General features: G+C 38.6%; 2 protein-coding genes across 27 annotated transcripts in view; one reads left to right on the forward strand and one right to left on the reverse strand.

The window, feature by feature from the left end:
* Window positions 1–15,380, forward strand: part of LOC111249780 (acid-sensing ion channel 4-A-like) — a 70,651-nt gene that overhangs the window by 40,196 nt on the left and 15,075 nt on the right. For all 11 annotated transcript variants that reach the window (XM_086977752.1, XM_086977753.1, XM_022808702.2 and 8 more), the window contains 5 exons: window positions 353–484; window positions 863–1,068; window positions 2,064–2,319; window positions 2,761–3,038; window positions 3,386–3,772. In XM_086977752.1, the coding sequence (XP_086833878.1) occupies window positions 353–484; window positions 863–1,068; window positions 2,064–2,319; window positions 2,761–3,038; window positions 3,386–3,772 (1,259 nt within the window). The remainder of the gene's footprint in view (window positions 1–352; window positions 485–862; window positions 1,069–2,063; window positions 2,320–2,760; window positions 3,039–3,385; window positions 3,773–15,380) is intronic.
* Window positions 6,519–15,380, reverse strand: part of LOC111255357 (uncharacterized) — a 29,026-nt gene continuing 20,164 nt past the window's right edge. For 5 of the 16 annotated variants that reach the window (XM_086977761.1, XM_086977754.1, XM_086977759.1 and 2 more), the window contains 3 exons: window positions 9,277–13,596; window positions 8,707–8,808; window positions 6,519–7,876 (listed from right to left, as the gene is read on the reverse strand). The gene's annotated coding sequence lies outside the window, so the exon portion shown is untranslated. Of the gene's footprint in view, window positions 7,877–8,303; window positions 8,469–8,706; window positions 8,809–9,276; window positions 13,597–15,380 lie in introns of all 16 variants that reach the window. The other 11 variants (XM_086977766.1, XM_086977765.1, XM_086977764.1 and 8 more) reach the window with 10 other exon arrangements.

Genomic DNA, 15,380 nt, shown 5'->3' on the forward strand with positions numbered 1-15,380 from the left:
CATGAAGTTACAATGCTATGTAGTGGTGTAAGTCGACAGTCTGTAGAGTAAATAAACTAGTATTAGCATTTCGAGTGATACTTACGGGGAAAGGGTACACACAGACAGCGTCAATAGCACGCGTGATACTAAGCTAAAAGTTTTGGTATCACGCGTTCTATTGGCTTTGAACTATTGCACTACGATAAAAAGAGAATTGAGACAAGTACAATACAGTAAACGTAGTGCAGTTATTTCGTTACTACGAGATCAGTTACATATTAGTTGTTAATGCTGATGTAGGATAAAGGAGCGTCGATGTGTGATATTAATTATAGCTAATGGAATTATTCTTCGTTTGTGACGTTTTCAGCGACAAATCATCCGTCTCCCTGATCCATACCGGGGATGCACAATGAATTTCTCCGACAGCCCTTTGACTAAGCATCTAAAGCGGTTCAAGCTTGAAAACCTTATCGGCAAAGACGTTCTCTACACGCTAGACGTAAGAATTGCACTTGAGTAAAATGTCCCTATACAGAATCAGGATCGGAATCGATTCAACTCTGATGAACTTCTTAAGTTTGTTCGTCATCAGAAATGCTACTCAGACGTTTTTTTGATAATGATGCGCACAATTTTGCATATGTTTATCACCCCATCAACGGTTGAAAGTGGTAATTGGCCAAAATCATTAATTCACTCAAAAGCACGCTTTCCGCGTTTAAGTTATTGAGTTCTGTCGTCATTTTATTAACGGAATGGCGGTAGAAGTTCTTAATAAATCCATTGGATAACATATTCAAGTTGTATCTTAAAAGTGGAACTTCGTTTCTCTTTGAATTGAATGACTTCCCATTGCGGGCGGTTATTGTTATTGCAGTATTGTCAAACGGTGTGCGCGGAATCATTTCTGTTTCGAGCATGTCAGTGTCTTGACGAGTTGGCTGCGGATCGGTTAAATGACCGGTTTGGTTCATGCGACCCGTGTAACGCAGATCAGTCTCGATGTCGAAGACAATTTTACCGCGCTTTCACAACGTCCAGCAGCGGAAAGCGTTGCAGAGAATTGTGTCGACCAGAGTGCAAGTACGTTCAGCATTAATCGGTGGGGGGGGGTCGCGTGAGCATGTTTCGGCAGAGTGTGAATAGATTTGTCGTATCGGAATGAATTAGTATTAATTTTCTAGGAAATCCAAAGTTAATTTTTGCAAAATTTCTTTATATTTATAACTTAAATGCGAGACTTCGATTCATTTTTTTTTTTTAGAGAAAATATCGCAACGAACAATTTTTCCGCTATTCGTAGCGAAAGCGGTCGGTGTACCCCAGTCGACTCTGAGGGAAAACAGACTGAGGGAAAACGTAAATTTGGGCATGCGTATATATATATAGCTGTTCATAGGCGGTTCTTTTCAAGAGGAGATGGGTACGAATATTCGTTGCAGAAAATTTACCTGAAACTAATATGTCGATCCGTACATACAGGATCTTAACACAGGTTGCGGAGCTATGTCGGGTTGAACCGAGTTTTTAAATAACCAATAACAATAAACTATGATATTATTCTGTCTGAAATTTTAAGTTTGGCCTATTCCATAAGTGTTTCATTAAATACCTATTAAATAAGTCAAGTATATCGTCTATTTTAAGCGATAGGTAACGAGATATAATAATCTGATTTATAATCTGGCCTTATGTTTCAGAACATAAGACAGGGTCTGTCTGTCTGTCTGTCAGACCTGAGATTTTTCATGATATGAGGCCAGTCTGAAGAAATAGCTTTTTTTTTCTCACAAATCGTAATCTATTTCGTAGGATAAAGATAGCACTGGATTAAACGTCGATCGTCTCGGTTCCCTTTCATGCAGCCAATAAAAAAGCTATGTTAAATAGTCGAAGGTATACACAGTGCAAGCGATGATAATGGCCCTCGGAATATTTGCTGTGGTACACTGTAGAGTGAGATATACACCTTTTTCGCATGGGTTGAACCTCGTCGTTTTTTTTCCATTTCTGTATCTATATATTATTATCGATAAAACAGGACCAAATATTTAACAGCATCAATTTCTTTTTTTTAGCGAGATTCGCTACGATATTACTACATCTCAATCGGAATGGCCTAATTTTCGAAACCAGTACGAGGCCATAACGCGATTCCCGATAGTCAACAGACGACTGGAACAGAGTGGCGTCAACTGGAGTCTTGTCGCAGATTCCGACAATGACTTAAACTTCATCGCTGGAGCTGACGAATTTCGAAAGAACTTCCTTCGTGTTCACGTCTATATTCAGGAAATGAACTATCTTAGTGTTAAGGATGAGAGTTCGTACTTGGTAAATAGATAATCGTAGTGAGTGGAGAATATAATCACGTATTTCGTGTCGAATAAAGTGTTTTATCTTTACGTCAGGTATAGGAACTGTTTGGTATTGCTTCAAATGACTAGCTGGATGTTGGGCAGGCTATGTCTATGCCCGGATTCAGACCTAGACAATAACATATCTATGTTCAGTAGGCAAACATAATATCACTGCACTACAGTACGAAGATAAGATATGTAGTCTCTATATGACAGGAACTATTATTTTTAAAGTTTGGTTGCCTGAAGCCATTCATATGGTGTACAAATACATAATGATACATATACATGTACAAGTGTATAAGCATCATTTTCAAAAATTAAGGCCAGCAGGACTTAGATTATTAGATTGACGGCTCCTTAATAGATACACTGTACTAACATTTATGCGTTTCGATTATGCGTATCTCGTTAGATGAGTCAGCTTATTGCAGACTTAGGTGGCTGCCTCGGATTGTACATTGGCGTTTCGGTGATTTCATTAATGGAGTTCTCCGAGCACTTCATGCGATGCTTTAGCTTCGGCTGCGATCGGGTCGTCAGGCCCCTGGCGAAAAAGCATCGGAGGGCTTTGGTAGCAAGATTTCTGCGTCGCCGAACAGCCCGACGTATTCTGACGCCCACATTGGTGCCGCCCAATCGATTGGAGCTGGCCTTAACGCCTTCACAGCCTGGAGATGGAGAAAATTACACGTATGGAAGGTTTCTCTAAAATCGATTTGAATAACTTGTACGCGATTAAGCTATCTGAGAAGTAAACATGAGCGTGAGAAAAACTAGCTAATTATTGGTTAAATGGGTAGGGAGAAAACTGTAACTTGATTTTGTTTATTTGTAACTAGACATCATAGTGACCGGATAGTATAACGTAAGGGGCATACTAGAAAATGTTTTTTTAAGAGATCGCCTTTTACTAGATCACTAGTTAATGCATAATTATATATTACCTGCTGCTCAAAAGCGGATCGTTGATTAGCAAAACAAAGTTCGTGCGAAGTGTCCAGGAACCATCCAACTTTTGCCGGTTATATTTTTATTAGGATGTTGTCTCGCATTAGTCGGCGACATCCGAGATTCTTCCGGCAGGAAAGCAATGCGGGAGATCCGATTCCGCATGGTATAGCGGCTGACGATACTGCTTCCAGCGATCGAAAACGGTTCAGAGTTGGTCCACCAGCTTATCCAGGATTTCCGTCCGCATCACATAATATGGAAGGGACCAGCAAATACAGCAGGCTCAAGCGAGGCACGCGTGAAGGTAGCAGGGAACCGAGTAGAGAACGATCAGAGCCGATCAATCCTCGTGAATGGATAAGTCGAAGAAACGACGGCTTCCAGGAAATCGTGCAGGCTCGGCAAAGGCTGCAGAAGCTGGCGAGACCCATTGCTGCTAACGAATCTTTGACGCATACTGTAGTCAATCGTACGTAAGTAGCAACAATAGTAAACGCAGTAACGAGACAACGCTTGACGACAGAACAATATTCCGTGAGAACAGTACAATAATTTCAGTATTCCACGTCAGGTGGCAGAAAAATGATAAAATTCATGAATATATTGAATCGATAAATTTTTGTTAATATTAAGACAAATGAGCAATGACCTATTTGCGGTTTTCGAGATGTTCGATACTTTTTCAGCTAATCTACTTAATATTAATAACGAACGTCCGCCTAGAAGAACGCCGGGCCGTAGGATATGCCTGTGCCACGACTAATATTTTTGCTATGATAAATTAGCGTCCTGAAATCTACTTCATCGATATTACAGCGGGCGAAGTCAACGAAAGATTTTGTTGCGTTTTTCGATAGTTATTTACAACGTACTTTACGCTTAACAATGGCCGTTTGACTAATGAATGTGTAGTGTATAATGATTCATCAAAAGCCTAACGTTTAGTTGCTGGATTTTGCGTGTGATACAAAGCTATGCCGTTCGTTAAGGAATGAGTTATGGCGAGCTGAAAAAGCCTACCCACTAATGATTTGAACACATTCATAATAAACAATTATTATGAATTGAAGAACTATTTTGAGGCCGCCGAATCAGCATAAACCAGGAAAGCTCATGCAAAACTCGATTAGAAAATGTCTGAAGTGGAACTAATACACGGAAAGTGGTTTAAATGCAGAGGTCGATTTGGTAATGATAAAAGACTAGATGTTGTTAGTCACTACTACTATAAAATGTACTCACAAGTTATTGTTGCTATTGTTATTATTATTACTATTATGTAAATGCGGGGTACGATTATCGATGTAAACTTTACAATGTGGAATTAATTTTTCAATATACGTTTCATGAATGATGCCTAAAATACTCTCATTGATAACGGAGAGCAACACAGCCATGAAAAGAAAAATTGGTTCTTTAGAAATGAAGTCACTTTCTTGTATAGCAGGTACCTATACATTTAGTTAAAGTGTGCACGTACATGTGCGCGAAAAGGTGTGTGGATAATTTATTACTAATAAAAACTGTGCACTTGGAACCTATATGATTTTCTAGGATATATGCACCTCTATGAAATAGTATTAATAAAATAAACCGTATACTCAAACAATTCCAAGAAATCATAGTGCACCAAAATCTGTCGACAGTTAGTCTGTCAGAAACGGTAAGTAGCAGACGGTATACTCGATCTGATCTGATAAAACCTCACTATCGTTGCAATAATAACACAAAAAAATCGCCACCTTCATCTATAATAGGTATCTAGAAAAGCATACCCCGTAAGTGCGTGGCGACTTTATTCAAATTATTCGAGTTGTTAATATCTTATTGTTAATATTAGCACACCGCGCACTTACGAGATATGGCTTTCACCATTCTACGTGCATAAAGACTTCTTCTTGGGTACTGATGCTCAATGGGTTAAGCGGTGTCCAAAAAAAATATCGCTTTCAGGAGCTCCAGTTTTGCAACCCACGTAGCATGTCAGAACAGCTATAAGCGTTTCGCCGCCACGCACATCGCGTCGGCTTTGAAATAGCCGTGTTTAATCATACCAAAAATACGAATATACGTTCTCTGCCAAATGTCTCACTTAAAATATTCCGGGATCCAAAACAAATATCGGGAATTTGGTTCTGTAGCATTTACTCGTGCCTTAATCGTCCGACTAAATAAGGAAGAGGTCCTTAAAATAAATCTCCGTTAGGCGCAATGTATCTGTCCTAACCTTTCTTTCATACTGTTTAAACATAGTTTCGAAACCAGTCGTGAGAACAGGTCTTCCTCTCGGAAGTTTCCAAATATTTTTTATATTTAAGGAGTAGAGAAATCTCAAGGGTTAGACCAGGTAAGTTAGGGGAGTTAAGGCAAAATAAGTAGGATATTTCTGCCAGAAGCGCGATTCAAATGGCAACATCTGCATGGGTGCATTATTGTGGTAAGGATTTATTTTTTTAGAGTTCAGGCCTCGTTTAGTGATTACGTTGCGCAGCCGTCCTAAGGATTCTTGCTGATCCTTTTTAGTGACAGTACGATGACTCGACGTGAATTCATAAAGCACAGGTCCTCGATAATTAAAAAAACGATTTTCAACCTAGATCGTATGGCTTTATTCGACTTGGATCTTGAAGAAATACTCCTAGAATTCTATTTTTATCTCCATGTTATACCCATAGACTTACGTCTTATCATTTCTATCAATACCTTGAAGCAAATCCAACTCTTTTTTGGGGTCGTTAAGGCTCCTATGAGGTGGTTCACGATGAGACTGAATTTTCTCTAAAGTTAAGGAGCTTGGCACAATTATTTCTGCGAGTTTTCTCTCTTCCAAATAATAATTATGAAAAGGTAGTCTGGATTTAATTCGGGACGTTCCGCTCTTCTCGAGGCCTTTTTAAATTGAGTTTTTCGATATTTCTCCGAAAATGACAAAGACAGGTACATGGCACCATAATAATTGTTCCGGACAGGGTTTTAGTCGACAAGGCCGTGCGTTTTATAGCTATTTTTTAACACACCAGTCTCCCTTAATCTCTAATGAGGGCGTATCTCCTATTCCATATAGAAAGAAAAAACGTAAGTCCCTCGGAGTACGTACGAATCGAATAACATGATCGATAGCTATGATAGTAACAACAAATTAAAAATTAACAGAGACACTGTTATTCACTTAGCGTAACTAAGAAACAGTACCATCTAATTTACATAAAACTCAAATGATCATAGCAATAAACAATTATTGATGTTTATTTTTACTTTACTTAAATTTACACATTTCTCTTCTTCTACTAAATGATAGGGAAATTTGTAGAAACAAATTTAATGAAAAGTTGTTGCAGTATATAGTATCGCAACAAATCACATCAAACCGTTTCTTCGAAGGAATATTTTTGTTTTTAATTCTCTTGAAGATAACAGAACAGAGTTATAAAGAAACAGGGCAAGCGAATTAGCACTTGAATCAATTGTAACTGCTATAATAATCTAATAAGATTTTCCTAACGCACTTGTTAATACACACTTATTACTGTAAAGTACTAAAGCATCGAAATTTTCTCTGCTGTTATTTTAGACCGCTAAAATTCAAAATCGACTTTTAGCCACTCGTTTATTCCTAGCCGCGTAAATGACCTCGTATTTCTTATGGAGAAAAAAGTAGTAAAGTGAGCAATATCTTTCTGATTGTCTTTTCTATTCCTTTTCTAATTTCCAGCTTAATCAATCGCGTATATTCTTTTCATATGGAAAAACACTAGATTCGGCATGGTGAACAAGATGAAACAGGCGGTTCCGCCAACTAACAGACTGAAAGAAAAATGTAAGTCTACAATTTTTGTTCTTCCATTTAAAAACGGAACAAATGTGAGCGCTTCGGGAACGTCTCGATTGAAATAAAATACTAAAAGGTAATAAACAGAGACAAAGACTGGGATACCGGCAACGCTCAAAAGTCTCGAAAAGACGCCGCGTCGAATCGGCACGTGGACCGAGTCCATGGCGAGATTGAATGCGTTCTGTAGAAAGAAAATACGCTCAGGATAGGTCGCCGCATAAAGGATTAAGCAAAAAATGACTGCGGTCACAATGACGACGGGTACAATCTTAATTAGCTTGCTCATCAAGGAATTTTGCTTTTTCTGCAGACTGGAGTGTCGTGGACGAGGATAAAGAGTGCTGCACGAATGCAGCGACAAAGCAGTACGTTGCATCGGACGAAGTGGGGTTGATGTGTGACCAGCCTCCGAGTTTGTTCTTCCTGATCCCGATTCTAGTCTGCTCTTTCTCTGTTTAGAATCATTACGTCTGACCAAATTTATCCGTGGGTGGTATATCTGATTCGATGAGCCATCATTGGGTCGTACGATCTCTTGCTCACTTTTGTCTGATACGGTGCTCTCGGACTGCGATAGGCTTGCTTTTGTTAAAGTAATCGAAGGTAGTGTTGAAGACTTTTGGCATTGTTGGTCGTCTTCGTGACGACGCGCTCTACCGAGGTATCCAGCCGACACAGGTGTCACTTCACGCACCCCTGGCATGATCAGTACGTCGGAAAAGTTTCAGCTCGACGCTTACGTTGTCTAGAGAAATACAAGCAGATAAGATAAGTAAAATTCACTCCTTGACTTATTCGTTATGCTCGGTTATACTGAGTGTTTTAAACAGGTGATTATAAAACAAAAGAGCGTATATTGCAAATGAGGAAGCGAACAAACGAGGGAACAATAGACGTCCTCTAGTTAATAAGTTCTGATAGACTACACTGAATTATAGCATTCACCAGGAATTGAACAAAGTCTATCAGGTTTTTGGGGTGGAAATACATTAGAATGATCATATCGTATTTTGTCATTGAAGTATTATAATATCGACGGAACATTTTTTAACAACGATGAGGCAAGAGGGCTTGTTCGTAAGCATTTTATCGCAACTTTCGGTAGACTGCAGCTTTAAAAAATACAAACTGAAAAAGTTGTGTGAGTACTATTCTGGAAGCTTTTTACTAACTCGATTTTAACGTCTGCTTTCGGATGAGTACAATGGCCTTTCTTCTAATCAGACTAATCCATATACTGAGTCTTCTAATCCTTCTAGTTTGGCTCAAATTCCAGGAATGGAGATTTGAAGGTCTCGCACCTCATTACAATCGCAAACGAGTCCTGCCGTTAACTCCTGTTATTGGTTTGAGATATTCGCGTTAAGAGCTTGAAATTCCCGCATAACAAATGCGAGAGACTTGCAAGACTAGCACACACAAATGCTGCACATTTTCGTATCAAATAGTTGACAATTCGGCGTCATTTGTTATAAAAATCACTTTACATCTATCACTATCATTGCTGGGTACAGTTAAAGCGTACTCGCATTTTATCAATACTCAAATTTTTAATTATAACAATGCGAACGTTACCTGATAATGCGGTCCAGATAGCAACATTCATAGAGTCGATAGATGCATAGGGTGTTACTCAGCTAATCTACGTGCAGGCGCAAGTAATACATACAGAACGTGCTATATACGAGAAAACAAAACAGGACAAGACAAAATTATCGAACACTTATGGTCATGTTCAATGTTAAAAGTGACATGAAAGTCGTACATTTATTAAATTGCAGAGTGCACTTTATTGCCTTGAGAACTGCCGACTGATCTGGGCAAGCAAGAGTTAAGTTTTTTTTTTCGACTATCTTTGTAAGGTAAATGCATAAAGGCATAGTGACTATGGACGCTATCATACAACAAAAAGTATTGATAAAGAAAGAAGCTTTAAAAGTGTTTATGCTATCGGGCGATATTGTCACCGTTCCCGAACCTGTATTCCGTGCATCCCCGAACCCGGGGGCTTAACCATGAAAATACTGGATACATTTGAACGTTGAAAAACGGCATATTTTTCATAATGACCAATATTAACCTGCCATTTCAACAAAGTCTATTTTTGCCGATTTCTCTAAACGAACGAAGGCTTGGTAAACTTACTTGGAAAGGCCTGATTCGTTTGAAAGTTAATAAGTTGTCAGTATTCGCAATCGTGATTGGTACAAGTCCGTATGTTTCCTTTCCGGTTGCATTCAAGTGGCAAAGGTCTTGAAACAACTGGCTTCAGGATGTCCGAACACGATGACCGATTATAAATGCATAGAAATGCAGTATCAGCACTTCAAATCGATACGATACGAACAACTATAGAATCTAATGGAATTGCACCATAGCACATAGAACGTTTTATTGTCGAAGTTCAGATCGCTATTTGCATGATCAGCTGGAGCACCATTAGTACTTCGCGTATCGAATGGTTTACGCTCAATATCAAAATCGATCGACTAAAATATGGCTACATTCATTTGCGGCAAACCTATCAACGTTTTTCTGATTTGACTTGTGCCTAAGTAAAGTAACCATAAAAATCATTAAAGAAAAACGACTTTTTCTAATTAGACATAGCGTAAAATTCTGTGTGAATTTGTAGAAAAAAAATTGTAAATCGCTGAATAGGCCCATTCCGCCATGGTTTTAGTGGTGGCTTAATGGTAAATGGCAGCTAAAACTTTAAAATTCAACCTAGTGACCGTTCAATCAACTTAATCCAGTGTCCGACTGCGTATTTGATTCATTTATATCATTCGATCTCTAATAGAAAAGCATCAACAATTCGTATTTGGATAGTTTTATTTCACTATATACACTATACGTTCCTCTACGCGACATATGTGCGATATATATTACTTTACAAAATGTATATGTGCCGTGTTGGAACGAGTTGTTCTAGCTACGATAGGGCAAGCCATAAACTCTATTAGTCTGCAAGGGGTATTTCGGTGAGGCGTTACGCCGGTCACTGGTTCTTCTATCTTGACTGTTCGGTTGTCTTTGTTGAGAGCTCCAGAATTATGCAAATAGGCAGGGTCGCGTATGTACTTTATTTTGTTTTCTTTTTATTGTTAGATCTCGACGCTGCCACAGCAAGGAGCCTGATCTTTCTTTTTAATTAGTTCGAGGCCCGAGCAACGTCTACTTAATATACAAGATTTATTTTATTATTATTCTCGAAATGGTGACCAGCAAATGACAAAAGCATTCGCGCGCACCGGTACGGTTTTTGATTTTATAGAGAAAATAAAAAAAAGGCTTGTGCAATATTGTAGAATCTTAATTGTGTCTGTTTTTCAACACACAGTAGAACAAGTTACTGTAGCCGTAGACAATAACAGTTTTTAACGTTCTGTCGCAGATAGGATCACCGTGACGAAATGTCTATGCTGTGCATTATAATTTTATTGCAGTTAACTATATAGACGTTATTCGTTCGCTAAAACGGAAAACTAAAACAACTAACTGAGACTTGAAGACCCACAATTGCCGGTGGGGAAGAGCCATATACAAGACAAAAGCATGAACGTCCTGACAGCTTTGAAAACGGGCACTTGACAGACAGTCTGCAATTGATCTTTCTCATTACATTTAACTTCGTCACTATTTTAACAGATGTAACATAAAAACTGTCAAGTGAATGATTTCAAATTGTTTTTGCCTTATCCTGTTGATCAATTAAGCAGCATGATATAATGGTCAAATGTAAAAAGACTTTTTCGGTGAATAATGACAAATGAAACTTATTCCGACACCACGGAAATCGCTAATAAGTGTTATACTAGAATTCTAAATAATTAGTTAGTCTGAAATACTTACGATAATTAGAAAACATTATGGACACGTAAAGATGTAATTGTAAAAAGGACTGCCGAAAGCAATATTATGTTTATACGTACACAGCTCGTTTTCAAAGGTAACTGAGCGAAGATTGACAAAACAGAACGCCCACACACGGCCTCAGATATTTTTGTGCATTTTTTCTTTGCTCATAACAGTTGGGATTTTGTTTTTTTGTCCTTACTGTAGCAATTCTGTCTTAACATGCGCATGAGAGGTGCGCTTCACTTAACATCACTTTTAAGGTACTGAAACACCCTCTACTGCGTCTAAGCACTTTCAGCATCTAGAGAGGCACTGAGGTTTGAAATGTACAATGTTGTACCTTATTCCTTCTGAATCTGGTCGAAATTGTAAAGCCATTTAGAAAATATTCGTGGCAAAAGATTCTCGCCTAAGCAATATGCAGACAGGTATACTGGCTCTAAAGATGCACCGCTTTTATATGGACCTAGATACCATATGTGTAATGTTCGTTTACCATCTGGTCATATATTGGCTCCATCAATGTAACAGCAGGTAAATATAGATTTCGATGACTATTTACCCCCTCATTTGAACATTTTCCTGGTCCCGTATTACTTTTTCCGTTTGCATAAATACACATAGATTGTTTTTTTCTCAGTTGACTTGTTTTGAATGTCCCCCGGAAGCCATGCTCTTTACAGTTAACTTAAAGGAACTTTATTGGCGATGCAACACCTGCCTCAGCAGATAAATTCGAGAAAAGCATGACTGCCATTGTTCAGACAATTTTTTTTGACAGTGTTTACGTTTTACAACCATAGACAAATCGGACTACACTGTAGCATCTTTTCTACGCTTGCCACGTCAGCTAGCTGGGAAAGCCAACGTCAAATACGGTCAGTTCACTATGCATAGGCACGTTACAATAGCACGATCACGTCGGCAATAGCTACAAGTGGCTTCACTTGCTCAGGCTGGTACCCAGGCGTGTCCGATTCCATTGAGGAACGTGTTAAACGTCCTAGATAAACAGATTATCTCTATGATAGCGGATATCTCTAAAATTGTGCTCGTATAGCACTCCACTGCGCATTGCGTCTATGTTTTTTTCAGAGCTTTACAGATTGTTACCTTTATTTCATAATAGAACTCATAGCAAAAGTAAATTTTTGCCCCGTCTTAAGCGTGTCTCACACGGTGGTGCAATTGAACAATATATATATATATATATATATATATATATATATACTGTAGATTTGTGCGGTTTTTGCGTTCCATATGACTCAGTTAAATACTGAAACTGTTGTGAATAGCTTTGGTTAGCTTTGTGTAATGCTATAGATTTTATTATTGTTTTGCTTGGAACGGGTAGCTCTGAGTATCATTTATTTACATAATATTACAGTGCCTGAATAACGGCATGATTTTATAGAGGTTATCTAAGTTAAGTAGCTAATTCACTTCTGTTGCTCTGGTAGTGTACATATGTATATATATACATATAAAGTATTTTTGAGCTATTGACAGTTGTAGAAATTACATTGCTTTTGTGCTGGTTTCAACGGCCATTTACATTGCCCTGATAGCTATTACATGTTTCTCTACCAACTTGATTTGCTTGCATTTTTCTTCGTTGTCTTCCGAAATCTTTGTCAAGCGTATTTTTTGCATGCATGCTTATATTCTCTAAAGTCGATCCATGGAATTTTAGGTTGTGTGCAACCTTAGCTCCACGTAAATTTTTTATTGCTTCACAGTTCAGCCGCTATTGTAGATTCTTGCTGAATGAAACAGTAAAATATCTGGAATTGAGTAGAAAACTAAGCAAATGAAACCCAGTAGTAGTCCGAAGCTGTAATTGGGATCTGCCCGAATCCCTGTTTTCCAGCTGATATGCGGTAGCGGGGGCCGCACCCCAGGCACATCGCTGTTGAAATAGAATATGACGAGATAGTACATTGAGACAGCAATTCCTAGGGCCACAGGGATTCCCGCCAATTCCGAAAACATCCTCATGGGTCGGGACCAAACGACGGCCTCGAGCAGGGCTGCCACTAGCTTAAGAGTATTCCTTACACATGAGTAGTATCTACAAAGCATTACGAGGTAAACCAAAAAGATAACAATTGCCGTGGGGACGAAAACGAGCATACACACTGATGTGACAGCATCATGAGCCTGTCGCTTACGCAAGGGACTGTTGTGTATCCGAGGGTCGAAATGGTTCGAGGTTGAACTAGGGTCAGCTTGTAATTGTAGGATCGATTTCGGTCTTCGACTTTGTGCTGTCAGAGCAAGAGACTTAGGGTAAGCGCCACCGTCAGTAACTGAAGAATTTTCTTGGTCCTCTCCAAGCTTCTGATTATGCTTAGGTTCTTGTTGATAACTGTTGTCGTACGCAGTGCTGTGGCCCTCCGGAAGCTTTCTAGTTGATAAAGCAGGCACTCGACTACAGATGTGGCCATTGATTGTGGTGGAGTGCCGTGACGATAATGGTGTTGACTGCTCGGAGCTGGGTCGAACGGAACCATTGGTGGCAGAGGCCATCCTTAGGTCGGTTCGGTCTAGTTAGAGTTCGGACAACGATGGGTAGTGCGAGATCTTATGAAGTGGTATTTTCGTCTGAAAGTAAATACATGAATATAAAAGGGTCAGATACATGTGAATATTTATGGCGAACGAGAAAAAAAATTGCGTTTGAGAGACGGAAAAAACTATTTTATCCAGAGGACCTTGAAATAAAATATCTTTTAAATTCCGCGCACCTGGTAGATGAAATTCGACTGGTAACTGTTTTCCAGAAACTTGCGAACAAAATTCATTGAGGTTAACCTGAGAGAAATTAGTTATATATATATATATATACAGTGGCACTGTGGAAATAGGACTTTCGAAGGTAGTTTTGTGTAAAACCTAAAGTTTCTTTTTAAATTTAATTTAAACAATAAATTTAATAACTAAATTATAATAATAAGATAAATTACCACATTTAATAACTTCTGACTCAGCGGCATTGGTTTGAATTACATAGTTGTCATTTTATATTTTTCGTTGGACTTTTGACAATAGGTCCAACGAAAAATAAAAATCAGCATGGTACACCAGTTTTAATGGCTTGTTTTTAATTTTGTATAATGGGCTAGGATAAATCTTTCTTTAAAAAAAAATTAAATGCGTTCGACTCTCCTATATAATATTGCAAGATAATTAATCATTGTCTATTTTATGCTATTTATTATAATCATTACTCTATCACTACGTGGAAATAATGCAGGCAATGGAAACGTATAATTTGACAAACGATAATTTTATTTTCCGTACTTGATGCCTTTTTGCTTGTTTATCTAATGGTAGAATATCGCTGCCATCGTCGTTAAGATCGTTGTCGTGAGTACATGTTTACACATTTCGTTATTACGTTTATTCATGTCGATCTTGTATGTTAACATGGTCACTAAAATCAACGCAATGGTCAACGTCGTTTCGATCATTCGTGGATATTTTCATTTATAAGTACAGATGACGGGATGGTGACGATGGTCAAGGACTGTCCCTGATTTGATTTGGCCCGCCGGTCGCCCGCGCGGTTGTGTGTATACAGGTTCAATATTATTAATCCACAAAAATTTTTTATTCTCAAAAATTACAACTCAGGTGAAATTTTCCTTCCCCGACGGTCGGAACGCTGCGAAAACTCACCAAAGATTGGTGAAGACATTAATCAAGGAGGCACAAATGCTTTAGGAATAGAAATTGCAACGTTAAAGACCAGCGATCAGGCACCCAGTCGACAGCGCAAGGACAAAAACTCATTGCTGCAGTCGAAGAAACTTCCGACGAGGGCAAAGAGCTCCATTGGCTAACACTGCCATTTCACATGTGACGTGTTATAGAATTATAATCCAACTACTGAGAATATGGGAACTGGGTAATATATGCATCCCGTTTGCATTGAATTCAGGCTAGTTGAATACGTTTGTGGTGTATTCCAAGTGCAACTAAAAGAAGTTCAATCTGCACAAAAACCCGTCTGGAGCATTCGGTTACCATAGAAGAAGCCTGGTTCAATTCTTGGAACCAATAGAACCAGCGTAGAGGTTCCATACAAGAGAATGGCGTCGCTCTAAAACAAGATCGCATTTGATGACAACACTGAGTAGGTTTCAACGTAGAATGATTACAGTGTTTGTAAAGACATCAGGAGCATCCGCTACAATGCGATGCTCGTCGAAAATGATAGAATGAATGCAACTTGCTATCTTAAGTTCCTCGGCACAGATTTGGTGATAATGACAGATCTATTTGAGTTACTTTTAGGCATAAACCTGATTTAAGGTTACGTGATTATAAGTTTTCCCATACTCTAAATAGGACCTTTAACGAGTTAGTATATCCTATTGTCAATC

Source organism: Varroa destructor, unplaced genomic scaffold, assembly GCF_002443255.2.
Source record: "Varroa destructor unplaced genomic scaffold, Vdes_3.0 BEIS01000001.1, whole genome shotgun sequence".
Taxonomy (NCBI): domain Eukaryota; kingdom Metazoa; phylum Arthropoda; class Arachnida; order Mesostigmata; family Varroidae; genus Varroa; species Varroa destructor.